Below are 24,527 nucleotides of genomic sequence, written 5' to 3' on the forward strand. Positions count from 1 at the left end.
ACCCCGTGCCTGCACCTCGTACACAGTATGTAGCCCAGTGCCGAAGCCGTCTGCAGACTGGTGCCTTCTTCCCCCACCACAGCAGATCTACAGCCATCCGTCCTCGTGGGAACCCGATCCCATCGCATCGCAGAAACCCGTTTCGTCCGCCGTGCAAATCAATCGCACCAGTTGACGCCTTCCGTGTTTTCTCCTTCAACTCACTGCATTGCAGTATCCGCGAGGAAACCTTTGGTCGGATTAAAACCCCCCCCCCATCCCTGAGCCCCAACCATGGGTCTTCTCGAAACAATCGACACTTGCATCACGGACCTCTTCTCGCAATGGAACGCCTACTCTACCGCCCTGGCCACCGCCCTCGTCGTCCTCGTCACTTACCGCATCATGTCGGCCACCGAACCGGATGCCCATCCCCTCATTCTTGCCAGCCAGGCCATGCCGTCTGCTGTTCGTAACGAAGGCGAGAGCGCCGTATATCGCTCCCATTCAGCCCCGCATGGAATGCCTCTCAACTCTGGCTTGAATGTGAAGGATGCCGGTGCACCCAAGTTCTCCGCGGGCCGGGATGGCGACTTGCGACATGTCTGGCAGAAGGCTGCCGGTGCAGGGGAATCTGGGGCAGCGGGAAAACTGCTGACTGTCTTTGGCTCCGAAAACGTCATTGAGCATAAGTTTGGTATGTGTTCTCGCACCCAAACTGTTGAGGCCTTGCTTTGGAAAAAGTGTCTTGTCGCTGGCGAGCGACATGGTTCTGTTCTGTTTTGTTTTGTTCTTTTTTGCTTCGTTTCCTATCTTTCTGGCAAAAAAAAAAAATAGACTTAAAAACCTTAAAAGCTTTTTGCCAACGTGTGCTTTAGACGACATCAACAGGCAAATCAACGTCTTCGGTCGATACGTCGAGGAGCAAGGCTTCGTCAGAGTCGCAATCTATCTCCCCAACTCTATCGAATTGCTCGTTGCCCTCTTGGCATGCTCCTTCTACCCCAACTTGACCGCCGTCATCCTCCCCTTTGATGTGCCAGAGTCAGAGCTCATCTCCATGCTTCGTCGCTCGGCCGTCGACACTGTTGTGACAGCAAGCGGCTCTTTCCCTCTCGATGCCGTGGTCCAGGCATATCCCTCCCTCCGCCAACTCATTTGGGTGGTTGACCAAGGTTCCCGTCATATGGATTGGAACCATGTCCCCGAGGGCATGGGGAGCAGCGTCAACGTAACAACTTGGCAGGACATCTTGAACGATGCCCCGCATGCTGCAACAGCGGAACTGCCCGCCGTGGATAAGGACCGCGCTCCTCAAGACATTGTGACCTTTTGGCAGGGCAAAAACGGCCATGTCGAGGAAATGGTACGCTTCACGCAGGCCAATCTTGTTTCCGCAATCTCGGCTCAGATTGCAGCTGTGCCGGCCAAGCAACGTCTCAGCCAAGCAGATCTTTTCTTGCCCGCTGACTCGCTTTCCGAAATTCACGCATTGACGCTGACACTCGCGGCGCTCTATTCCAATGCCTCGGTGGCTTTCAACTCAGTTGCCGGCTCGTCTTGCGATCTCGCTCTTGCCACACGCGGCATTGCCCCTACCGTCATTGTCGCCAGCCCAGCTTCGTTGCTGCGCGTTCACGAGGAATCCATCCGCAGACTGGGCGGAGGCCTGGCCAAGCTTTCCCACACGATTTCAACCAACACGCTCACCAAGCGTGGCGTTTTAGCAGTGAAAAACAGCCTGTCTACATTTGCTGCCGCTGCGCATCCTTGTCTCGGGACCACACCAGGGAAGCTTCGTATCATTTATGTAGCTGAGCGGATCGGCGGCGACGCCCCGTTACTTTCTTCCCAAATCTTGTCAGATTTGAGAATCTTCACTGGTGCGAGGATAGTATATGCTCTTGCAGCGGCTAGAGTCGCCGGTGCCGTGACTCAGACGGCGCTGTTCGACTACAGAGTCAACCCGAGTGTAGAGGCACATTTCGGAGTGCCCTTGTCGTCGGTCGAGGTTTACTTTAAAAACATGGGAGATTACACCACCACAGATGATGTAGTCCAGGGCGAGGTATGTAAATCTTTGAACTCTCCTTGGCATTCACCATGTGCTCTGCAGGCTGACTGATTTACTAATCTTATTTTTTTTTTCCCCTTTTCTCTTGCAGATTGTGGCTCGTGGTCCTTGTGTTTCCGGCGGCGAAGCACGTCTTGGAATTGCTGGAAAGCTTAATGATGACAATACCCTTTCTTACGCATGAAAAAGAAAGTACTCGATATCATGGAGCGGGTCAAAGTTGCGAATAGCGTCGTCTCTATAATGGTGCACCGAGGAACTCTGTACATGATAGCAGAGCATGGTTCAGGCACTGCGCCAAAGCCCTCAGGCAAGGCCAGGAGATCACAACCCGAGGGGGAATTCGTCGTAAGCTGGGCGTATCTGACACGTATTGGAGACGGGTATCAACCAAGCTGGCAATAGTAGCAGCATCCATCCTCTCAAGTTCCCGTGAGGCTGGTCATCTGCTGCGAGGCGCCAGCTACTGACATGTCCGTAACGAGTGGGTTTGGTCGCGCGGCAACGCTTAGCAATGAAACAAATGAAGCGTGGTTAAACCGTACTTGACTTCCGAATGAACCCAAGGCAGAAGAAACCAGTCCCTTGTAGCAAGTACCGGGGTTTTTTTTTTTTTTTTTTTTTTTTTTTTTTTTTGTAAATACGCTCCCGGCTCCTGGTTCCCCTTCTTGTCCCGTCAACAAGCCGTCGAGAGACATTCTGTACGGAGTACGGAGCACCGAGTCCTGATCAAGGCATGTTTTGATCAACGCCCGCAGATTCTGCGGTTAATCCTGCGGTCAGCCCAAAATTACCATGGCCTCGATTTCTCACTCAAATTGCCCAAAGGGATATACGTCATGACTGGTGGGGGCGTGGTGAAGCCCAAAAAGGCTCACGAGGTGCCATGGAACGGCCGATGCAACGATTGCGCAAACCCTCGATCCCTCCATATGAAGAAGCTCTCGAGAGCAGTACTACTACAATGACGGCGGTGCGACAAAGGCAACTCCGTCTCTAAAGGCCGACCGTCGCGAGGCAGCACTCCTGTTCCTACGCCCCGGCCGGAATCGCCGGCCACTGCAACTGGGTTCTACCAACAGCCGTCGCAACGAGCCGCTGCGAGTACTGGGGCTCTGGCGAAGACTCACCGCGAGCTGAGGAACGGCGTAAGCGGCTGCTGCATAGTTGCAGATGGCAATGGCAACGGCAAGGGCGGCTCGGAAGCCGGAGACTTGGGAAATGATGCCGGCTCCGACACGAGCGACACGAGCGACACCACGTCTGCAACCGACAGCTTTCGAAAATGCCTCGCAAGGGCGTGTGAGACGTGTGCTGCCGTTGACTTTCCCCGACTTCTCGACAGGAAGCAAGGCCAACCTCGACCTTGGGTCCCGCTCTCTCATGTGCTCCTGCCGCCAGAAGCTATCCCCCCCCATCACCGTCTTCCGGTCGTGTTCGAGGTCATGGCCAAGCACAAGTCCCTTCCGTGGGGCTACCTCTTGAGAGCAGATGACAGTCAAGACGATGGGATATCGGCATACCAAGCACGTCCAGGCGAACCGGCCAACATTCGAGGAAGACTGATATCGCACATGGTCTCTGCCGGGCTATCCCGAGATGCTGGTTGGATATTTGCAAGACGAACCATTCGACCACCTACTGCTTTTCTCCGGTGAAGCCCATACCAGGGATGAGGTTGATTGGCTATGTCGGTATGCGTGTCGTGGCTGCCAGTGCGATTGAGTGCGACTCCGTCCTCGAGTATCTCACTTTGAGCTATGTCTGGGCTCAAACAGGATTATCTGATTCACCATCGGATCCGGCCCGCATTGTCTGCCGACGCCGAAGGCCGCTTACCAGAAAAACTTCCGTCCATCTTTGCCGACGCACTTGCCTTGACGCGCGCGTTAAACTATCGCTACCTGTGGATTGACCGCCTCTGTCTTCAGGTTGGGCCTGCTGAAAGGCGAAAGCAAATAGACGTGACGAAAGAGATTATTCTCCCAGCCGTCCTTGACGCTGATCATCGCAGCTGACCAAGACACCCTTGGCGGAATCCCTGGCGTCAGCATCCCCCGGGGCGATCAACTGTCCTTGAATTTGAAGACGGCACTATACACGACAACTCTGACGCGGCCCGATCTCGAGGTCGCATCTTCCAAATGGGACTCTCGCGCCTGGACCTTTCAGGAAGGGCTGCTCTCTCGCCGCCGCCTCATCTTTACTCCTTCGCAGATGTATTTCCAGTGCCGCGCTCTCCACTTTCACGAAAGCATTTCGCTGCCTTTGCGACTTGCTCCCGATTTCAAGCTTGGCCGGGTGTTTCCTGCCGGCGACGGATGCCCCAAGCAGCCCGGCCGATTCCAGGCCCTGATCAGAGCCTACCTGTGCCGCGACTTGACCGACAATGAAGAGAGGCTCGACGCCTTCCAGGCTTTGCTCGGGGAAAACGATGGCAGGGACGGCCTCCGGGCGGCGCATTTCCTTGGACTGCCGCTGTTCCATCCAGACGTTTTTCTAGCGACCGGCGTGGTGAGCGAGACGGATCGACTGGCCGCTAGCCTAGGGTGGATTTGCGACTGGGCGACGAGCTCTAAAACGCCGACACCGCCGTCCTGCTACGCAAACAACTCATATCCGTCTTGGACATGGCTGGCATGGAACCTTGGAAGCGGGCACACCATGGCGGATAACATGTTCTCCTTCAACCTGGTGGGAGACACATCCCCGATCCTCAACGGCGTCTCCGCTCCCCCCGCGATGGAGATATCGGTAGGATATAAGGATCAAACGGTTCTGTCTTGGGAAGTTGACCGCGACGCCATATCCCAAAAGAGCGGGGTCGCGACGTTTCTGCGCCTCAGGACGTTTTGCTTCGATTTAGACGTCTCTGTCGACCAGCAGAGCAACCTGGTGACTATGCAAGACGCGGCCCTGTCCAACGGAAACAGACTGGTCATAGAAGCAATGGTCAAGGCAGCTGTGCCGCGAGATTCAGGCCCGAAAAAGCACGAGCGTCCCACGCAGGCGTACCGGCTGGTCGGTGTGTGCTCGTGTCAGGCAGAAACTGGAGCCGGAGCTCCGAGTGCGCCGCCACGGCCATGATATGCGGGAGCGGGAGGCGCGGCTGGGAAACTTGCGGCCAATGGGTTCGGCTCGGCGCAGTGGCCATCAGCTGCGATTCCTTTGCCATGGACCGCGGCGACAACGAAGCGGTCATGACGGGCGTCGAGACGATCCAGCATGAAAAGAAGGACCTCGAGGTCCGCCTGCGAGAACTGCACCGACCTGTATTAGCGAATGCCTGCTGCACTGCATGTCTTTGCCACAGTGTGTGTGCTCCTACTTCATCCATGCCCTCCATCAAGACCACTCTACTCAGGCTCGGTCGCTCGCCTCGTTAATCCTGCTCGGAGGGAGCAGAACTGGCGCAGCTTCTCCTTGTCTTTCCGGTCGACGCGACGCTCTGGCACCGGCCGCGTCTGCGGAGGAAGTGGATCTCCTGGCTCGCTGTCTGGCCGTGGGTTTTGTTTGAACCCATCTGACAGAGACTCCGGCGACTGCACAGAGCCTGCAATTCTCGCAATGCGGCGGTGGCTGCAGTCTGCATCTGTGACTTCCACCTCGACTGCTTGCAGATACTCGGGTCTTTGGGCAAATTGGCCAGGTGTGTGCTGCTCGCCTTCCTTCCACGCCCCCGTGTGTGGGTTTTGGTGGTCTCGGTCGACCTGGGGCCAGCGTGTAGTAATTGACAAGTCGAATTCTTGCGTGCGCGCCCACCGGATAGGACCCTCTCTTGAGAGTTTTGACTTGATCAACATCCTTCAGCGCCCGGAGCCTACCGTACCCTTGGTACCAGCCGCGATAATCAGCTAAACAGCCCCCAAAACTCCCAAGTGTGAAGAAAGTACACGGTTGCCGAGTGCGTTCAAAAGACTCCTCACCCTTGTGTTTAGCCGGGAAGCGCATAAGCTGCTTGGCAAAGGGGCCTCTCTCTGAGAAGGGGCGTCATTATAGTGCGGGGGGGTCAAAGTGAAGGTCATCGGCCAGCGTCTACGATTACTGCGACCTGCGCTCCCGAATGAGGTGCAAGATTCGCCTGTCGGAAGTCGGCCGTAGTTCCCGGTTACATGCTTGCGGCTGGTGTTTGCAGATGCCCAAGTTCGTGGTGAAGGCTAGAACAGGGCTGGCGGTTCCGGAACACGAGATTCCAGGATAGAGCCTCGACAAGGGAGAATCATCCATGACAATGATACCCCGAATTCCGTGTCTGAAAGGGTTGTTGCTTGCCCGGGTTGTGGTTTGGCTGCAAGCCAGCCCACGCCGGCACTTAATTGTCTTGAACCTACGGGGTCTCTTGGCCTTTGCAACCGCGAATGGTGCCCGACTAGCACGAGCACGCCACCAGTCTCGGGAGACTTGTGAGGCTCAAATCAAGCAGTCAAGTTATCGCGCGCAACTTGGATGGCTCTGTAGGCCCTGTACCTAGGATAAATCTAGCAATGAACGATATGGGTGTTGGAGAGAAACATGTTTCAAGAGCGCATGGGAATGGGGCTGGGAATGACCGGAACGACTGGGCGTTTTCGTAGAAGCCATGTCATGTACGTAGATGACAAGTAGTCTGCTTCTGGTTTCCGTCTCTGTCACGGAGACGGACGGGGGGGGGGGGGGGGGGGGGGGGGGGCGAGAGACTCAGTCGATGAGGGCTCGCGGGTCGGCAGAAAGAAAGAAAGGACGCAAGCGTCGTTGTCGGGAGCGAGGAACCGGGCTGGTTCCCGTGACGATATTTGACAAGGGTATCGCGTGGAAAGGTGCCAGGGGCTTTGCATTCTAGCAGCAGAAGCGCCCCGTCTCCGTAGATTTGCAAAGCCGGGACGGCCGTTTTGCCTTTTCGCACGGGTGTCTCCATCTCCCTATGGATAGACGAGCCGCGAGAGGTACCGTGTGAAACGGGGATGCGCCGATGCGTAGGAGTAGTTGCGTTTCTTGGGACCCTGCACGGCCTGCCCTGTCCTGGGTAAGCGGCCACGTCTGAGCTTTGTGCACGTCGCTCTTTGAACTTTGGAGGCGCTGGTCTTGGAGGACGGAGACTTGTTGTTGCTTGGAAGTTGAGCTGGACTCGTGGCTCTCAAATTGGGTCTGGGCGAATGGACCTCACACAGTAGCGTGCCCATCGTCCCTGGGAGTAGTAGCCACCAGTACACAGACCGATACTTGACGATTGATACGATCGAATCGGGGCTGGTTTGATGATGCATAACTTTCCCCTGGCTGAATGACGTTGTTCCCATAAAGGCCGTGGCAGACACCCCGTCGGTTCCCCGTTCTCGATGCAATCCAAGAGGCGAGCCCGGCAGTTCGTACAACCCAAACGTGACAGCGAGACGCGAGTCGTCCTCCTCGAACCAGGGCAGGCGGCGCCATCCGTTTCCGTCCCACGATTCCCGCTCTCTCGTGTTGCAGACATGGCAGTCGCACCGTCACTTTGTTTGTCCCCGTTGAGCATGCGCACATCCTGGCCTTGTTTGCGCACGTCGAGGAACTCAAGTCCCTTGCTTCGGCTCGTTTTTTGGGTGGTTTTCAAGTCGAGAAATGTCTGGTACTTGCCACGGGGGCCGTCGTACGGAGCCGCTGGGGCGTGGGAACATGGTCTCGCAGCTTGCTGCGTCCGCGGGCGCAACAGCAAGCTCCGGTACGAGGCCGTAGGGGCGGGGGAACGGCGATGACGATTGCCTCTCGTTGGCCTTTCCGCGCAGGGAAGGGTGCACTTGGAGTGGGGGAAATGCATCTTGGACTGATGCCCGGGGTCCATGAGGTGCGTGCGTGTCTGGCGAGGCGAGCTCGGCCACTCTGTGAAAGCCGGGAAAGCTGGTCATGCGTGATGTGGCTTTCCGTGGCACTTTGGTTCATCACCTGTAGCCAGCCGAAGAGTGAAGCGGCCAGCTGACGGACAATCAGGGCCATTCCATGGTTCCTGGCTGTGCGAGACGATTCCGACGACTCTGGGTTGAACTTTGATTTGCCAACCACTGTGGGAAGTTTCGCCACGCGACGAGATATGAGCTTTGTTTCTTCGTTTCTTTGTTTGGTCCCCTTTCCTTTCATCAACGGGAAAGTGCTCGAGGCCGACATAATCACAGCCGTCACACAGCCACCCTCGAGGGCCTGTCTTTTTGCGGACTTTCGGCGCGAGAATCATCTCGGATACATTCTTCCTTTTTTTTTCCCCTTCTTGTCTTCTGGGGCAGTCTCACCTTTGTTATCAGGCTGGCTTTGTGTCGTCAACAATGACCGTATTAGACGCATTTTCCCAACAAGCGCAACATGGCGACTGCTGCAACAGCAACAGCAACAGCAACAGCAACAGCATGGGCAGGGGTGCCTCGACAAGCCGGTGTGTGCTAAATCACCATCTGTGCAACTCGCCGCGCAAGAGAAATGATCTGGCAGATTCAAGTCGCGACCCAAACAGCATCACGGCTCCCGCTGCGACCAAGACAAAGACCGACTCGGGCATCACCCACACCATCCCCAACAACTCCGTCGTCACGGTGACCAAGCACACCGTCATCTTTTCGGAAGCTCCCTCGGTTTCGACGACGTCGCTTACCACTGCAGAACCAGAATCCACATCTGAGACGGGTCCGCCTACGCCGGCGTGCCAGACTTGCAGTCAGGCACCAGCGAGCACGGCAAGACCGCCTGATGCTGGTTCCCTTGGCATCTCGTCCGGGGCCATCGCAGGGGCGGCCACAGGAGCTGCGGTCATACTGGCGCTGGTGGTTGTCATCTGCGTGGTTTCGCGGCGACGGGCCCGCCGTGGAGAGCATCCCGATCCGGTCGAGACGGAAACCCTGGGACGACGCTCGCCAGTTGAAGGTGGCTATGAGAAGCACGCTGGTGCCGACGCCCACTGCGGAAGCGATCCATTTGCCCCCTTTGGAGGTATTTGCTGCTGGGCTTTGCAACGGCATTTAGGGGTCTGGGCAGACGCTGAACGCTAATGCGTGATATAGGTCGTGCTGATCAAACCGACTACCGCCATCGTCCACCGAGCGGGACATTCGAGATGGACGGGACGGGCATCGCGCCAGTAGAACTGCCCGCAGTGAGCGTGACGGAGGTTGCAAACGATGGCGAGACCGTAATGTCCGGCAGGGCAGTCTGCCCAGTGAAGAAGGACATTTTCGACCCTACTTTGAATCTTGGTTCCGCAAATTGGCCCACAGGAAAATATCACGTACCCGAGTAAGTCAGAGGGGAAACCGACACGAAGATATGCCAATGGCCAATGACGCAGCTGGTACCAATGAAACGATCGGGCTGCGGCAAAGGAGCCAGAGGACTTGGCCGCTTCTCTGGGGAGACTGAACGCGTACGGGTCCCATAGAAGCCTTGCGTCAGCCAGGGGGTAGCAGGTTGAGATTGAGGCAAAAGGATAAAGAACTGTTGAAAGGGCGTTGATGAAACTTTTCCGCGTCCTCCAACTGCGCAAATAGGATATTGGAGGTTACAGAAATAGGATTCCACAGCTTGGGTTTATACGTTACATTGATTCGCGACTCACGAAGTATTTGTTCTTATCGCGGTCAACTCGATCAGACCACCGGTCGTAGCACGCGTCGCTTCTGAACCCAGTATTCTTGTTGTGAGCATGAGCAGGAGAACTGATTCCGGCGCAAAAGTCATCCGTGATCCTTCCATCGAACAAGTCCAGACATTGTACGTCGTCTCCGGGCCCATGCTGGAGCTTCCTGGCAAAGCACGGGGCAGGCATCAAGACGCAGAAGTGCCCCACGACCTGAGCGAGAGTGACAGCTGCGATCCAGAAGTGGACAGTGGACAGTGGACAGAGGCGAAGATGACGAGGTATGTTGGTTATGCGACGCAGGAAATCTTGCCCGCGTCTTTCCTGTCGTCGTCAACTGCGTTCTGTACGGACACACCGTTGCTTTGGCACCACAACCAAACGCGCCCTGCCACCCGCAGCACGAGTCTCTCAGCCAAAAGTCAGCAGCTCTTTTGTTCGCAAGCGTAACCAATGGTTCGGGGCGTACGTACTGTACCAAGCAGCAGCCCAACTCAACAGTTCAGTCGCGAGTTCTTGTCCCCGGTCGAAGAGGAAAAGCGAGCGATCCAGCTGCAAATTCTGCCTATCACGGGTCGTTCTTTCGCTGCCTGGGTGGCCAAGTTCTTAATTGATAGGGTATTTACTCTACCTCTTTCTTGCGTCTTCGAAAAAAAAAACCCCTCTTTTAATCATTGTGAAAATAGAACAACTTCCCGTACGCCAAGTATGCCTAATGTAGAACTCCACGTTCTATTTCTTCCAGGATTACCAAGGAGGATAATCAGACTTCCCACTCTAATTTTCTTGCCAAAAAAAAAAAAAAAAAAGAAAAGAAAAGAAAGGAAAGAAAAAGAAAAAAAGAGGATAAATAGAGACAGAGACGGAAGAGGAACAAAAACTCAGGCTTCCAGAAATTCTCATACTGCTCTGGTTGCTAATACCTCCTCTGTTCAGAACTTGACGGCAGCACTATCGATTCTGAAGTTTCGAAATCTCGTCCAAAAGATCTTGCAGGTCCTCGTCCTTGATTTTGTCTGCCAGGGAAGGGATAAGAGTCTTGGCTTCGTCGGCATTTTCGCAACATAGAGACCCTGGCAGGGGAAAAAAGGGGGAGAAAAAAAACAAAAAAGTCAATAAGTCTGCAACTGCATGTTCTGGTCAAAGTGCCAACGCCCGTTCAGTATCGTACCCAGTTGCGCTCGCTCAAACTTGGCCAAATCCTTGTGAGCGCTTAGCAAACGTTCGACGGCCTCGACGTTCTCCTTTTGCGTGAATCGAGAAAAATGGTCCAGATAGTTCAGCGTCTGGTTCAGCATTCTGATGGCATGTTTAGCAATCCATCACAGGCCCTCGCAAAGCTTTGTCCCGCGCCCCCGTCATTGATTCGCCGCTTTGGACGTACTCTGTCTCGTTTACGTTTTTGCGATCATTTCGACGCTTCGCAACCAGCGCGTTTAGCACGAGGGAAGCTTCCGACAGTGTCAAGGTGTCGACATTTTGGAATTCGCCCAGATTCAAGGTCGCCGAAGCTTCTTCGTTGCCTGGAGGGGGCGGTTTAGGTCGAGATGTGCGTTGGTTCGACATGGTTGATGGTGCCTTTGCGCTGGGCGCCCGGGGGGGGGGGTTTGTCGGGATGCGTTTGCGGCGATTGACTTGGGCCGAGGGGGATTTCGGGGCAACGAAGGAACTGTACTCTGGTCGAGCCGAAGCGCCGCAAGGTTCGTGAGACGCAAGGACGCGGCCGGGGCTGTTGCTGATTCTGCGCGGCGGAGGCGAGGCAGATGAGCCAAGATTGGGCAAAGCAAGGTCGGCGGGCCGGGATGGACCGGCGCTGCTCAGTCAGTGCTGGGCGGTCAATAGAACGGTTGCACGCTGCACTGTACCAGTTGACGGTGTCCCCAGGCCGGAGTGCTGCCGTCAATGGCAGTCAGGGGACGGCTTGGCGGGGCGGATGCTCGAGTTTAGCGGGTGGGCTCGCGGGGCCGTCCACTAACATTCCGCTTGCTGCGCCAGGTGAATAGAGATATATACATGCATGTACGGAGTACCTACCCAGGTACCAGACCCAACTTGAAACCCGACCAACCACTGCCGTCACCAACTAACGACTTCAAACGTCAATTCAACCCTCAGACTCCATTGACTACCCACAAAGACAAGGGCACGGGCTCGATACGATGCTACACTGAGCCTGGCCACCAACTTTTTCTGCCCTCTGTTCTCATCCACCCGTCTTGCTCGATATCGGATCCCGAGCTCCATGCGTTGTGCGGCGGTGGTTTGATGAGCCTGAAGCAGGCACAGCAGCCCTCTGTATCAACAACGGCCGACTGGCAGACCGGCAGACCGACTCAACCAGTCTCGTGGGCACCATGTGAGACCCCCTCCTGCACCAGTCCTCCCCAAAGCAAACCAACGTCTGACCCTGATCCCCAGGACCGTGTTCGCCTTGATCATCATCAACAAAGCTGGTGGCTTGGTCTACAACAAGACCTTCTACGAAGGCGGCCTCAGGAAGATCAGTACAAACGACTATCTCGTCCTGGCTGGTACCTTCCATGGGTACGTTCATTCTCCTGCCGCCCGGTCTCTCTGGGTTCCCTTCTCCGTCGATTGTCCGCCTCCGTTGCGCTTGTGCTCACCGTCCTTCAGCGTCCACGCCATCGCCTCCAGGCTCAACCCCGTCAGGCCGACTGCCCTCGCGCCCGGGACCAATGGTGTTGTGAATAGACCAGAGCCTTCGTCTGGCCTGGAGGTTCTGGAGACGGAAAACTTTCGACTCCAGTGTTTCAACACCTTGACCGGAACCAAGTTCCTGTTGTTCACGGATTCCACGCAGGCCAATGTGGATGTCACGATTAAGAGGATGTACGATCTATATTCGGATTACGTGATGAAGAACCCTTTTTATGCATTGGAGATGCCCATTCGTTGTGATATTTTTGACAGAAAGCTATCGTCGTATATACGAGAAATTAATAATCGATAGTCAATAGGGGGCTTTGTCACGAAAGCAGCTTGCGTTGAGAGGGTGCATCTGAGGTGCATCTGGATGACCGAGACTCTCTCAAACTGATTTGGAAAGATAATGTCCTTGAAAAGTCCTCGAAAAGCCTCGTCGTAGCTTTCATCATTCTGGTCTTGCAACCCCGACACATATCGTACAGTTTCTGATGGGCACCGTCGTTTTGTACAAACGTGTCCCCAACACTCACGAGGTGTCCATCCTATCGCCGCCATCCTTCTTGTCTCCGCTCCCAGAGGGGCCCGGCTCATTTTCCTCTTTTATGCCCTCGAGAGACGCCATCTTGGCCGCTTCTTCTTCTTCACGTGCTTTCTTCTCTTGCCTAGCTTTCTCTTCCTCCATGCTCATGCGCAAAGCGAGAGCAAGCTCTGGTTCCATGGCGGGATCGAATCCAAACTCAAATTCCTCATTGCCACCATCAATACCACCGCTTGCACCAGCTCCTGAAGCAGCCTCGCCTAGCAGTATCGGAGTGGCAACAAGCTGGTCGCTGAGAAGTTTGCTGCTGGGCGGGATAACAATCAAGTGCGAGCCTTCATTCCCCCTGACGGCATCGTTGAAGGCCTGCAACTTCTTCTGCGTGGCATCGTCGTCGAGGTCGCCGAACAAAATAAAGTCCACCGATATATTGCCCTTCTTCATCTTCTTGGCCAGTTGAGTGAGCTCCTTCTCGGTTTCCTCAATGGGTGAGCAAACAAAGACTATTATTCGCTGTCTCTGGGAACGGTTTTGTCGATGCTTGAGGGCGAGCTGTCTCAACATTGTTAAACGGACGTCTGCTATTCAGACGTGTCGAAACTGTTTTCCACTTACTGTTGCAACTTGAATACCCGTTTTGAGGTGGGAGGAGCCTCCAATCTTTTTCTTTGTCCGATGCAATCCCTCGAGGATCTTGCCTTGCTCTGTGGTAAGAGTGACCAGCACCTCGGGCCCTTTGCCTCCCATGCTCATCAGTCCAACGGAGGACTCGGGGTTACCGTGAGTGATGCTTTGGAAGAGTACGGTGACGGCATCGACTTGCGAATCGAACCGTGTTGGTTGATAGTCTCCATTTCTACTGCTCTCGCTATTGTCCACGACAATCATTACCGCCTCGAGACCCATGCTGGCGGCTGGTGGTGACAGGAGGGGGGCCTAGAGAAAGTTTCTCCGTAGGGAAGATGCTGATCCGCAGTGCGTGGATAGATTCTTCAATTGTCGTGAGAGCGACAGAGGGCAAGATGACGTTTGCTGGGTTGTTAATGTAAGATGGAAAACGACTCGAGGTTGCTAATCAGCTTCTGTGAGCTTATCTGGTTATAAGGCGCCAGCGTGTGTTCCAGTTGACCCAAGCTGGAGTCTAGGGTCTAGGCTTCTAGGCTCGGAGAGATGGACAAGTACAGCTACCTGACTGCGCTGCAGGCGGATGGCAGGACTCAGTGTATCCATGACCTTTTATGTTCCAGGCGGAGTTGATTGGTTTCAGCGGTTGTCGACCCTAGTTCGATGCTGACATAATGCAGCCTCTTTGTTTACTTTCTCCAAGTCACCAATAACTCGTAGCGCGTCCCTTGAGTTGACTGATGAGCTGCCGACCTGATGCTTTCGCAAGAACCAACGCAACAACTGACACAACACTAAGAAGAGTTCGGGCTATACCGCGCTGTATTGACCAAATAAATGGCTCCTGCAAGGACCAAGAAGAAGGTCTCGGACCAGTCTGTTGCGCAAGCGAAGCGCCAAGGCACCACAACAGGGACCCAAGTTGCCGTCAAAAGCCCCTCGACACCTGGTGATAGAAGCCCGATCAGGAGACGCAGGATGGCGCTCAGTGCTCCGCAAAAACAGGCATTGATTGACAATCTCCAGCTCGAAAGTACGAACCCGGCGGTACTCACCGTTTTCCAATCCGTGTCGTCCACTAACACGCTGCCAAAAGTTACCGAACGCGCCAGGCGACTTCGAGCTCAGTATCAACTTCAAGCACAAGGTCTGCGTTCCCGGATCGAGATCAGAATCAACAGGATACCCATGGCTTTACGAAAGCTGAAGATGGGCGATCTCTTACAAAAGTATGCCCAACAGGAGCAACACCGAATCGCTGCCGAACGTCCTCCTGTTCCTGCCAAGGACACGCCTCGATCCACTCGGCAACCAAGTGTGCCGTCTCGTGTAATGCCGGCAAGACGCGGCAGCAAGCGGATGAGGTGACTACAATACCTGATAACTTACCCGGAACAAGAAATCTCTAACATGCACAACAGCAATGCGATTTCTGGTGACAAGGAAAACGAGGTGGAAAACATGGACGCCAACAAGAAGCGCTTCCACCTGACCCAAGCGGATACCGGACGGCCCAGACCTGCTCAGGTCTTATCGCCAACTACATCGAACTCTCGGCTGGTAAATCGGGATCGACCTGCCTCACCGATCAAGTCTTACATCGCCCGACCGGCCTCGCCGTTCAAAGCTCCCAACGCATCACGCGCTGCTGCTGCGACTAGTGTCCTATCCAGCATGGTGGAAAAAGCCAGGGCTACTCGGGCGAGAGGGACCAGAAAGGTCACCACTGCATCAGAAATCAGCTCTTCATCAAACGGAACCGCAGCGACTGGGAGGACACGACGTCCTGTCGGCACAGCGGCTTCAAGGGCCCCAGCCTCTCGACCGGCTACTCGCGCTGGGCATCGTGTTAGTAGCACGAGTGAGACCAGCGAAGCTAGTGCCGGCACAGTGGTTAGGAAAGCAAGTACTTCCAGGAAGACTGGAGGGCCCGCCACCAGGACAACGGTCATGAAAACAATCCGAAAAGGTGTCGCAGGCGACACGAAAAGAGCAGCGGCGTCTTCGAAGCCAGCAGCAACGACCACTACAGCAAACGCAACGGGCCGAGTCCTGAGAAAGCGTGGCTAGCTCGGCCTAGGTCTTGCAAGTCCAATGCGGATAACAATCACGTTAAATTTCATGCGGCGTTTTGGTGATTTTTATGCAATCGCAAGGGTTGAACACTGATTGGAGCACAAAGGGAATACTCACGAGAGAATGGCAGTGATTTGGATTTTTTTTTTCCATAGCAGCATCGTCAGCGAGCCGATCAAAACCGATTTGAGAATCCCAAGTGCTTCCCCGTGGCTCCGTTCTACGCCGCTGCCTTCTTCTTCTTTTTGTCATCCACCAGCTCAATGTTGTTCTCGGGTATCTCCTTGTACTTTTCCAGAATGAACTCCTCCAGCTCATGGCTAACATCACCCTGTACCACGATTTCCTCACCTCCACTCGGCAGTTTAGTGACTGATGAACCGGTGGCGAACTTCTTGCCCAGGTCCTTAGCCACCTTTTATTTTTCAACAGCACCAAACACGTAAGCCACTGAGTATCAGGGATTCTTTGCAGAGTGCCAGCATACCTTTTTCAAGTCCAGCCCAAAAGCCTCCAGTCCGATGACTGCCGTGACAAACTTCTTCTTGTTTCGCTCGATACGCTTAATCGTGACGACGCTATTGGCAACCATGTCTGCGTGTTTCGCCTCTGCGGCCTCGGCCTTTGCAGCCTTCTTTTGCGCATCCTTAGCGGCTCGCTTTTGCGCATCCACAGATAGGGACGCCGTGGCGGCTTCCAGTGCCTCTGTCGGCGAGCGCTCTCCTCAGTCACTTGAACATTTGCAAATGCTGCATACGGGAGCGGGACGAAGAAGACGTACCCGCGGACCAGATTCTGTCGTACATGTCTCGGTGATTGTTTTCCAGCCATTCCTGGCATTTCTTGACGGTTCCTCCATATTCGCAGTACTATCTCAACGCTTTTTGTTAGAAAAAATGATGGGATATCGATGAATAGCCTGCTCGTATTGCCTATCGTGTCGACAGATAATCGAGGATTTACCGGGTACAAGGAATCGAGTGGTGACGCACTTCTGGTGGAAGAGTACAAACTGAAGCGCCACGAACCGAGTTAGCAGGCATCTTTGCTTTATACCCGACGTAGTGGAGGGTCGTACGTACCACCACAGTAAATTACATGTCGGGCCTGCGGCTCGGCTGGGAGGTCTGCTTTTTCCGTGTCGGCCATGATTGCATTACAGACTTTGCGGGATTGAAGCAAGCAAGCTCATGTAAGAAACCCCAAGCTTCTGGCAACGCCATGGCGGGGTACAACTGACAAAAGGCAATGAGGGGCAGGCAGCGCCATCCAATAGGAGCAGCGGTCCCGCCTGAGGCAGAAACAAACGTTCGATCCTCGAGGGTTTTTGAACTTGAACTGGTGGTGATGTGACTTGAGGCGGAAAGAAAAACCATCTGCAATCCCTCCCGATCAACCACACGCCCATCGAGTGTTCGCACTTTTGTCGACATTACATCCTCGAAGAAAATCGAGTAAGCCACACGCCACGCCGTGCGTGTTTTGGGAAGCAACTCGATACCGACTGGAGTGTGTGTCAAGTATGGATCCGGATGGCATCCGGATGGCCCCGTTCGCAGCCTGGCTGGCTTTGCTCTACGGATTCCCTGGGCCAGCATTGGTTGGTGTCTCTCAACCTTGGCGCCGACCCCATGGTTCGCCAAGTCACTTATCAGTGTCTGTGAGTCGTGACCATTACCGCCCGTGCACAAATCCTGCCTGCTCTCCACCGATGAGGGTTTCCCCAACTATCTCTTGCCGGGGAGCAATTTGGCAAGGTTGAAGTGTGACTACAGTACAACAACAGGGGGGGGGGGGGGGCCGCCGCCGCAGCAGCAGAGGCTTAGCCGCTGAGGACAGACAGGCAGGAGCACCGCCGCCGCGGACCAATCAGAGGCTAAACACACCGACTTGGCGCGCGCCTCCACACCGGTTTTCGCTGGGAGGCATCGATATTCCCTGTTCGCCCTGATTTAGAAACCCAATGCTGACCCTTGCTTGACCTGCTGCATGTTCGTCGGCCTAAGCACATCAGAGCCAGTCAAGTCGACATGTCTGTCTCAGAACCACTGTGGCAACATGGTTTACCTGGTCTACCATGCAGGGCTGTCACGCATCTGCTCTACTGCCTGACCAGAGAGTCCTGCCAGTTGGTCCCATTTTGACGCCTGATGCAGCATCATCTCTCTATTCGGGAGGCGGAGGGCTGCACCAGACCTGTCCGACGGAGCGTTGAGCCCCTCGAGTATACTATAGACGTCATTAGCTACCAGGGACCAAAGTAGGCACCTAATCAACGAACCATTCAAAAATGCTGCCGCCAGACCCCCGTAGCCGCTTCGTCCAGTGGAAGGCGGTCACTTAAGGATCCCTCATTCCCAGGCCGACTGACCGGCTTTCTTCCTTTCATATTCGCTTCTTTTGCCCCCCCCCCCCCCCCCCTTTTTTTTTTTTTGTTCTTTCTTTTTCCTCATCAGTTTTTTTTTTTTTTCTGTTTCTGTCTGTTTTCCTTTTCTCTTGACGGTAATTTGATGAGGAGCTTTGTTGATCGAAGCAGCCTGTCGTTTGCACACCTTTCCAACTTTTGGCGCTGGTCGTCGATAATACGTCTTACGACTTTGTAACGATCTCCTTCGAATCTGGACTGCCGGGTTCAGGATCATTCAGGCTCTTTCGCCTAGCATAACAAGCCTTTCTCCGGCCTTAACGAACCAAAGCCGGGAAAATGGCGAGTGCGCTCCAAGCATCACCGAGCCGTTTCCCATCTTGCGAGCCTTCGCTGGATCGAAAGCCCAAAGGACTACTTAATCCGATAATAGAAGAGGATAGTGATGGCGGTTTTGCTCAAACCGCAGCGATGAAGCAACCAAGAAGACAAGGCGATAACTCGCACCTAAAGATAGAGGCTTGGTTGTCCCCGATGAGCGATCACTTTCCAACACCAAAGGGGGTTCACTACCTCCCAGCCCCTATACTACCATCATCACCAACTACAGTATCTGGTGACTGCAGTTCACCCTCAACATCCTCCAACCTGTGGAACCGAGCCAGTACTGCCACCGACAACACCGAATTTGAGGACCTTTACGATGTTTCCGAGGAAGATGATGACGATAACATCCAGCGAGGTTTTGGGCTATCGTCGGCAAGGAAGACTGCTCGCGGGCGCACCATCAGCCATCTTTTATCAACGCAGCCTGCTCCTCTCATGATTCCAATCAGACCTGAGGGCCGTGAAGAAACGTGGTCTGCAGTCGATGAGCTCAAAAAAATCACCTCGCCAATGCCCATCACCCCATCTGTTCAGCTTTCTATGCCACCGGATCAAATGGACTTTATGGGGAAGCAGCAATCCTTGGAACTCCCGACTGTTTCTGCACCTCCTTCCTTGGACGGCAGTCTCTCGTCTGAACAGCTAGCTGCCATGAGCGCGCCGCCAACACCGGTAATTGGTAATGACGAGAATGACACAGAGGAAATCTGGGCCGGAATACAGCTCCAGCCTGATGCTCTCGCGACACTGCAAGCTCTCTCTGCTGGAGAAGACGACCTTCGGGAAGATCAACTTCAGGTTATCGATGTATCTATGACCGCTTCTCGGCCGATGCTCGAAATGACGCAGCAGCCTCTAAGCTTGGTGACAAATTTCGCAACTCGACCAGTCCACGGCGAAATCCACTCCTCCGCACCCAGTCGACAGTCTCTCGCTGGTTTGACCTCGCTTGATATCCCGTCTCCCAGTGGCTTCTTTTTAGAGCTGTCGCCAAGGACCAGAAACACTTGGCATCCGCCGGGCCATTCTCCCCTTGATATGCCACCTCCAACTTCAACCACCGCAGAGCAGTTTTACCGATGCCCATGGAATCTTGATGCCACGGTGCCCCCGGCCCGCAAATGCCCTGATTCAGCAACGGGCTTTTACCAAAGTGGGAATATGTCGTCAGAGCCTGTCGAACAGGTTATCGAGGTGAAAGACGACGAAAACGACGACCTCACTGACGACATGCCCACGGCAAGACCATTGGTTCCACTTGAGGGCTCGAACGGTTCTGCAGCGGCAGCCAATTCACCTGCGTCACCCGAGGCTGAGGAAGTACCTATTGAGATTGTTAACGATTATGAGCCCAGTTACTTCCGGAAACAACAAATGGAGGCGCTGTCCAATCTAGGACGAACAGAGCTTTGGCTCATGGCCCAGAGAGCCTATCTAAAAGGCATAGATGGTGATGAGGCGATTCTCAAGACAATCCAGGATTCCCCGGAGGAAGAAGATGATGACTACGTATCTAAGCATCCAATACCGGAATCCGGAACTGAGCACAATCCCGAGACGAAGAAGAAGACTGTGCGGTTTTCCAACATCATCCCGACCACTGTGCAGGCAAAGCAGTTACCTTCGAAATTGTCACGGCGGGAGTCTGCCTACTACCGAGCTTTTCAACACTACATTGTACGCACACAGCTCCAAGACGTGTTTGTGCAGCAGCTTTCGCGCTTCGAGGCTCTTCAGTCTCAACGAACAGCGCTCCGTGAGACTCATCGCAACCAGCTTCTTGGAAAGTATCAGCTGAGCGTTGTTCCACAGTCAGCCAAGAAGCGACTTAGCGCCAACGTAGCTCGTGGTGACCTTGTCCTTACCGATGATCTCGAGAAGCTGCGTGAGGAGAAGGAGTTTGAAGCCATGAGCCAGATGACCATTCCGACCTGGCATGTTGCCGCCCTCAAGTTCCTCAACGGGGGTAAGCTCATCTCTGCACCAGTGACAAAGAGGCTGGCTCGAATATCGCAGCTACCTCGCGGCAGAGACGGCATGGTTCTAGAACGATCGAGAGTTTTGGATCTCGGTGGCCAATCCACGGGAGACTGGGCGTGGCACTGCGCACTTCAATACCCCAACGCCAAGATATACACTGTAACCACGAAAACTATTCGCCAACTATCAAATGCCAATATCCGCGGCCCCCCAAATCACCGCCAGGTAGCTGTGGAGCGCTTGACCAAGCTTCCATTTGCGGACGATCAATTTGACCTGATTTCTGCCCGCGAACTTCATGGCATCCTCAAGTTTGTGGGCGAGAACGGGGAAGACGAGTGGGAGGGCTGCCTCCGAGAATGCATGCGGGTCTTGAAGCCTGGCGGGTACTTGGAGTTTTCCATCTTGGATTCGGACATCATCAATGCTGGACCACTGGGTCGTGCCAAGAGCGTCGAGTTTGGCTTTACGCTAAAGACTCTGGGCTATGACCCGAGCCCGTCGAAGCTCTGGCTCGGCCGACTAGCTCGAGCGGGATTTGATAACGTTCGCCGTGCCTGGCTTTGCCTGCCCATTGGCGCCAAAGCAAAGAGGATGACTCCGCCAAGTCAAGCTACGCAGGGTGACGTCGTCTCCTTCGAGGACGGGAAGTCGTGTCAGACGGAGGCCATGGTCACGGGCAGCAGCGATACTATTGCCAATGTTTGCAGCATTGTGGGCGGGTGGAGCTGGGAACGATGGCTTCTTCGATGTGAGATGGAAAAAGTGGCTGGCGAAATGCGACTGGCAGATACTGTCACGACGGGAGCGGCTATGAGAGAGGCAGGGAAATGCTTGGACGGTGTGCATGCGGTAATGGAGGAGGGGAGGACTTGCAAGGCTGGAGTCCGGATGCTCAATGGTTATGCCAGGAAGCCCAGGGGCCGTAGCGAGGTGATCCAGATTGCGTTGGCACAGTAGCTCGTTTTGCCACTGTCGCGGGTGGCAAATACACTCGGGATTCATAACCATGCGGCGGCGCAAATTAATTGGCCGTCAACACCTAGTAAAGAATGCCCTGATTTCGGTCAACTACCTATGTATCTGTACCTAGTTACGATTACAGGTAGTTGGTTTCGACAGGGATCGTCCTGATGGAAATGCAATTGCTGATTCGAACCCCGTTATGGAGTAGCAGGTACGGAGAACCCTAGATTAGGTACGGAGGAACATTCTACAGGTCACCGAGAAGGAACCGACCGGCCAGATTCGGTCTAGCGTCTTCAAGCTCCCAATTAGCAGGTACGTACTGTACGTACCTGTGCATCGCCAAAATGTCGGATATGGGGAACGGACTTGGGCCAGCTCAACCCACTACCCCCAGCTTTGACCTGGGACCTCTCGGAAGCTCAGCTTTGACAACCACATGTCGTAAGCTTGTGTCTCTCGTCAATACAGTATCGGACGCCAAGCTTGCCCATAAAAGCACCACCATCATGTCGAAGAGATTTGACTGGCAAGATGAGGCTATGCGCCGCCTCCGCCAAGTGCAGTCCCGCAGCGGATACGGCGGAAGACCTGGCGGCGGCCCGCCTCAAATTCCTCGCGGTACGAATGGTTTCTTGATCGGGGGCATTCTGCTTGCCAGTGGCGCGTGGGTGTTGTCGAATTCGCTATTCAACGTGGACGGCGGTCATCGAGCGATCAAGTACAGACGGATAAGTGGCGTGAGCAAGGAGATTTATAACGAAGGTGAGCTTTGATGCCGTGATTCAATCACGACACGACGGCTCATGGCATGGGCTGCTCCTCCCCCGATTTTTCTCTTCCTTCTTTTTCTTTATTTATGTTTTCTTTCTTTTCTTCTCTTTTCTGTTCTTTTGAGAAAACCTCATTGGGAAAAAAAAAAAAAAAAAAAAAAAAAAAAGCCATGTCGGACTGACGGTCGCAAAACAGGAACTCACATCAACATTCCCTGGTTCGAAACACCCATCGTCTACGACGTGCGAGCCAAGCCGCGAAACGTGGCCTCTTTAACTGGCACCAAGGACCTGCAAATGGTCAACATTACCTGCCGAGTCTTGTCCAGGCCGCAGGTCGAGGCTTTGCCGCAGATTTACAGAACCCTCGGGGCCGATTACGACGAGCGCGTGCTGCCTTCCATTGTGAACGAGGTCCTGAAGAGCGTGGTGGCTCAGTTCAACGCCAGCCAGCTGATTACGCAGCGAGAGATGGTGGCGAGGCTTGTCAGAGAGAACCTGTCTCGCCGAGCTGCACGCTTCAACATTCTGCTCGACGACGTGTCCCTTACGGTATGTAGTTGGTTCTCTTTTCCTGGTCGCCATGGACGCTGTTACAGCGACGAGGCTCACACCCCGTTCTCCCGCAACTCTCTTGTAGCACCTCGCCTTCTCGCCCGAATTCACGGCTGCCGTCGAATCCAAGCAAGTTGCTCAGCAGGAAGCGCAGAGGGCCGCCTTTATCGTCGACAAGGCCCGTCAGGAGAAGCAGGCCATGGTAGTCAAGGCACAGGGTGAGGCTCGCTCGGCCGAGCTCATTGGCGAAGCTATCAAGAAGAGCAAGTCCTACGTGGAGCTCAAGAAGATTGAGAATGCCCGTCTGATTGCCCAGCAGCTGCAAGAGTCGGGCTCAAAGAACAGACTGATGCTGGACGCAGAAGGGTTGGGCTTGAATGTGTTTGAGGGCGGCGAGACGAAGTAAAGACTGGAAGATGCACTCGTCATTACCCAACCAAGTGTCTGCATGCATCACAATGGAGAAGCAGGGCAAAAGCTTGGTGTGTGCGGGAAAAGGAAACCATTGTTGAGTAAGGGGTTCATGAATGCTGGGCCAAGTGGAAAATCTCCTCACTGAGTGTGGGAACTGACCAAACCGACCAAGCCGACCAAACTGTACCATATATGATAGTCTATATCTAAGGGAATGCTCGTTTTTAGGTCATTTGCACAACTCCCGAACGCTGGTCCTCGTGTTGGTTCCGGCGCCGTCTGTATGCGCTCGATACACTGCAAAGAATCCGCTGCGCCTGTCCTGCTGCTCGTTCCCCAGAGCATCATCTTTCAATTACCGCGCCAGGTGCGGTAGCTGTGCAGTAGCCATGTCGCGCGGGATGATTCTTAACGGTCTGCTCCAGGGAGGCCGCAAATCTATCGACAAACCATACGACAAGGTAGCGAAACGGGGGTTCATGTTCAAATAGCTTCGATGCTTGATTGCCTCTGCAGGCCTCAGGCTTCAGGCTTCAGGCTTCAATTAGTTGTTGCGCCTGTTCTGTATTATGTCATCGGCCAGGAAGCTGCATCCATGTCCACCAATCAATCAAACCCCCACATGATGCAACGGAAACCCCGTGTAGCTGCCCCTCCAAAACTCCAAAGCGTACCTTGATCTTGACCTGCAAGTTGCAACGTCGAATGTGCCCATGAGCAGCTGCACAGTCTACCAACAGAAAAGCACACCTCGACCCAGGCAAACGCCACGCACCCGCGACCCCTCGAGCAAGACCGTCCGTCGCAGCTCTCGCCCACCATCATCAGCATGTTGATCAAGTACATACATGACTCGCCCGTTTCCCCCCCATCTCCCCCGTCCCCCCGACCCAAGCTGCGTCTGCCTCCATGGTCAGCCAAGCTGACAACCTCTTGTCTTGCAAAAGAGTGCGCACCCTGACCGGCAAGGAGATTGAGCTGGATATCGAGAACGAATACAAGGTACGGAAATCCTCCTAGCTTGCAGGACCCAGACCAGGCTGGGCGTGCTGTCGGGAGGAGGAAGAAGAAGAAGAAGAAGAAGAAGAAGAAGAATAAGCTAAGTCAGGCCGCTCGGACACGCAGGTCGCTCAGATCAAGGAAAAGGTGGAAGAGAAGGAGGGCATCCCGCCGGTTCAGCAGCGTCTGATCCACGGCGGAAAGCAAATGTGAGCAAAAACAGTGCGAGATTGAGGGGGGCGGAACTGGAAAGCGTGGGGGAGGGGGGGGGGTTTAACTGCAGTCCGGCTAAATCGCGCAATTTGAAATAGGACCGACGACAAGACGGCGGCCGACTATAATCTCGTAGCGGGCGATACGTTGCATCTGGTTCTTGCACTGAGGGGGGGGTGCTAACGGGACGAGGGCGGACGGTGACCGTAGTTTGAGGTTGAAGAATATGGGGGGGAGGGGGGGGGATTCCACGTACCGCGTAGACGCGAGAATGCAGGGACATGGCATGCTGGCCGACTTCATCCTGGCCGGTGCGACGGAAGAGATGTGTTTCGTGACGAGGA

General features: G+C 54.5%; 13 protein-coding genes across 13 annotated transcripts; 9 read left to right on the top strand and 4 right to left on the bottom strand.

Moving 5' to 3' along the window:
* Positions 1-273: 273 nt before the first annotated feature.
* Positions 274-2,237, top strand: UV8b_02508 (uncharacterized protein; the record flags this gene model as incomplete). Its single annotated transcript, XM_043140006.1, has 3 exons — positions 274-676; positions 858-2,047; positions 2,145-2,237. The coding sequence occupies 3 exons, from the start codon at positions 274-276 to the stop codon at positions 2,235-2,237; spliced, it is 1,686 nt and encodes a 561-aa protein (XP_042995940.1).
* A 1,576-nt stretch (positions 2,238-3,813) lies between these two features.
* On the top strand, positions 3,814-5,140 carry UV8b_02509 (uncharacterized protein; the record flags this gene model as incomplete). Its single annotated transcript, XM_043140007.1, has 2 exons — positions 3,814-3,984; positions 4,043-5,140. 2 exons carry the CDS (start codon positions 3,814-3,816, stop codon positions 5,138-5,140), a joined length of 1,269 nt encoding a protein of 422 aa, XP_042995941.1.
* A 2,026-nt stretch (positions 5,141-7,166) lies between these two features.
* UV8b_02510 (uncharacterized protein) lies at positions 7,167-7,826 on the bottom strand (the record flags this gene model as incomplete). Its single annotated transcript, XM_043140008.1, has 1 exon — positions 7,167-7,826. The coding sequence occupies one exon, from the start codon at positions 7,824-7,826 to the stop codon at positions 7,167-7,169; it is 660 nt and encodes a 219-aa protein (XP_042995942.1).
* Positions 7,827-8,325: 499 nt separating this feature from the next.
* On the top strand, positions 8,326-9,290 carry UV8b_02511 (uncharacterized protein; the record flags this gene model as incomplete). Its single annotated transcript, XM_043140009.1, has 2 exons — positions 8,326-8,983; positions 9,055-9,290. The coding sequence occupies 2 exons, from the start codon at positions 8,326-8,328 to the stop codon at positions 9,288-9,290; spliced, it is 894 nt and encodes a 297-aa protein (XP_042995943.1).
* A 402-nt stretch (positions 9,291-9,692) lies between these two features.
* On the top strand, positions 9,693-10,076 carry UV8b_02512 (uncharacterized protein; the record flags this gene model as incomplete). The annotated part of the gene is made up of 2 exons (XM_043140010.1): positions 9,693-9,907; positions 10,028-10,076. The coding sequence occupies 2 exons, from the start codon at positions 9,693-9,695 to the stop codon at positions 10,074-10,076; spliced, it is 264 nt and encodes an 87-aa protein (XP_042995944.1).
* A 501-nt stretch (positions 10,077-10,577) lies between these two features.
* UV8b_02513 (uncharacterized protein) lies at positions 10,578-11,192 on the bottom strand (the record flags this gene model as incomplete). The annotated part of the gene is made up of 3 exons (XM_043140011.1): positions 10,578-10,699; positions 10,798-10,925; positions 11,011-11,192. 3 exons carry the CDS (start codon positions 11,190-11,192, stop codon positions 10,578-10,580), a joined length of 432 nt encoding a protein of 143 aa, XP_042995945.1.
* A 676-nt stretch (positions 11,193-11,868) lies between these two features.
* UV8b_02514 (uncharacterized protein) lies at positions 11,869-12,597 on the top strand (the record flags this gene model as incomplete). Its single annotated transcript, XM_043140012.1, has 4 exons — positions 11,869-11,875; positions 11,946-11,982; positions 12,045-12,170; positions 12,261-12,597. The coding sequence occupies 4 exons, from the start codon at positions 11,869-11,871 to the stop codon at positions 12,595-12,597; spliced, it is 507 nt and encodes a 168-aa protein (XP_042995946.1).
* Positions 12,598-12,819: 222 nt separating this feature from the next.
* UV8b_02515 (uncharacterized protein) lies at positions 12,820-13,737 on the bottom strand (the record flags this gene model as incomplete). Its single annotated transcript, XM_043140013.1, has 2 exons — positions 12,820-13,383; positions 13,447-13,737. The coding sequence occupies 2 exons, from the start codon at positions 13,735-13,737 to the stop codon at positions 12,820-12,822; spliced, it is 855 nt and encodes a 284-aa protein (XP_042995947.1).
* A 555-nt stretch (positions 13,738-14,292) lies between these two features.
* On the top strand, positions 14,293-15,525 carry UV8b_02516 (uncharacterized protein; the record flags this gene model as incomplete). Its single annotated transcript, XM_043140014.1, has 3 exons — positions 14,293-14,488; positions 14,552-14,819; positions 14,877-15,525. 3 exons carry the CDS (start codon positions 14,293-14,295, stop codon positions 15,523-15,525), a joined length of 1,113 nt encoding a protein of 370 aa, XP_042995948.1.
* A 226-nt stretch (positions 15,526-15,751) lies between these two features.
* UV8b_02517 (uncharacterized protein) lies at positions 15,752-16,680 on the bottom strand (the record flags this gene model as incomplete). The annotated part of the gene is made up of 5 exons (XM_043140015.1): positions 15,752-15,946; positions 16,019-16,236; positions 16,313-16,400; positions 16,524-16,543; positions 16,614-16,680. 5 exons carry the CDS (start codon positions 16,678-16,680, stop codon positions 15,752-15,754), a joined length of 588 nt encoding a protein of 195 aa, XP_042995949.1.
* A 1,750-nt stretch (positions 16,681-18,430) lies between these two features.
* UV8b_02518 (uncharacterized protein) lies at positions 18,431-21,223 on the top strand (the record flags this gene model as incomplete). The annotated part of the gene is made up of 1 exon (XM_043140016.1): positions 18,431-21,223. The coding sequence occupies one exon, from the start codon at positions 18,431-18,433 to the stop codon at positions 21,221-21,223; it is 2,793 nt and encodes a 930-aa protein (XP_042995950.1).
* Positions 21,224-21,576: 353 nt separating this feature from the next.
* Positions 21,577-22,963, top strand: UV8b_02519 (uncharacterized protein; the record flags this gene model as incomplete). The annotated part of the gene is made up of 3 exons (XM_043140017.1): positions 21,577-21,994; positions 22,199-22,554; positions 22,643-22,963. 3 exons carry the CDS (start codon positions 21,577-21,579, stop codon positions 22,961-22,963), a joined length of 1,095 nt encoding a protein of 364 aa, XP_042995951.1.
* Positions 22,964-23,880: 917 nt separating this feature from the next.
* UV8b_02520 (uncharacterized protein) lies at positions 23,881-24,366 on the top strand (the record flags this gene model as incomplete). The annotated part of the gene is made up of 3 exons (XM_043140018.1): positions 23,881-23,973; positions 24,097-24,179; positions 24,282-24,366. The coding sequence occupies 3 exons, from the start codon at positions 23,881-23,883 to the stop codon at positions 24,364-24,366; spliced, it is 261 nt and encodes an 86-aa protein (XP_042995952.1).
* Positions 24,367-24,527: the final 161 nt, after the last annotated feature.

The sequence above is a fragment of the Ustilaginoidea virens genome, chromosome 2, assembly GCF_000687475.1.
Source record: "Ustilaginoidea virens chromosome 2, complete sequence".
NCBI classification, from domain to species: Eukaryota; Fungi; Ascomycota; class Sordariomycetes; order Hypocreales; family Clavicipitaceae; genus Ustilaginoidea; species Ustilaginoidea virens.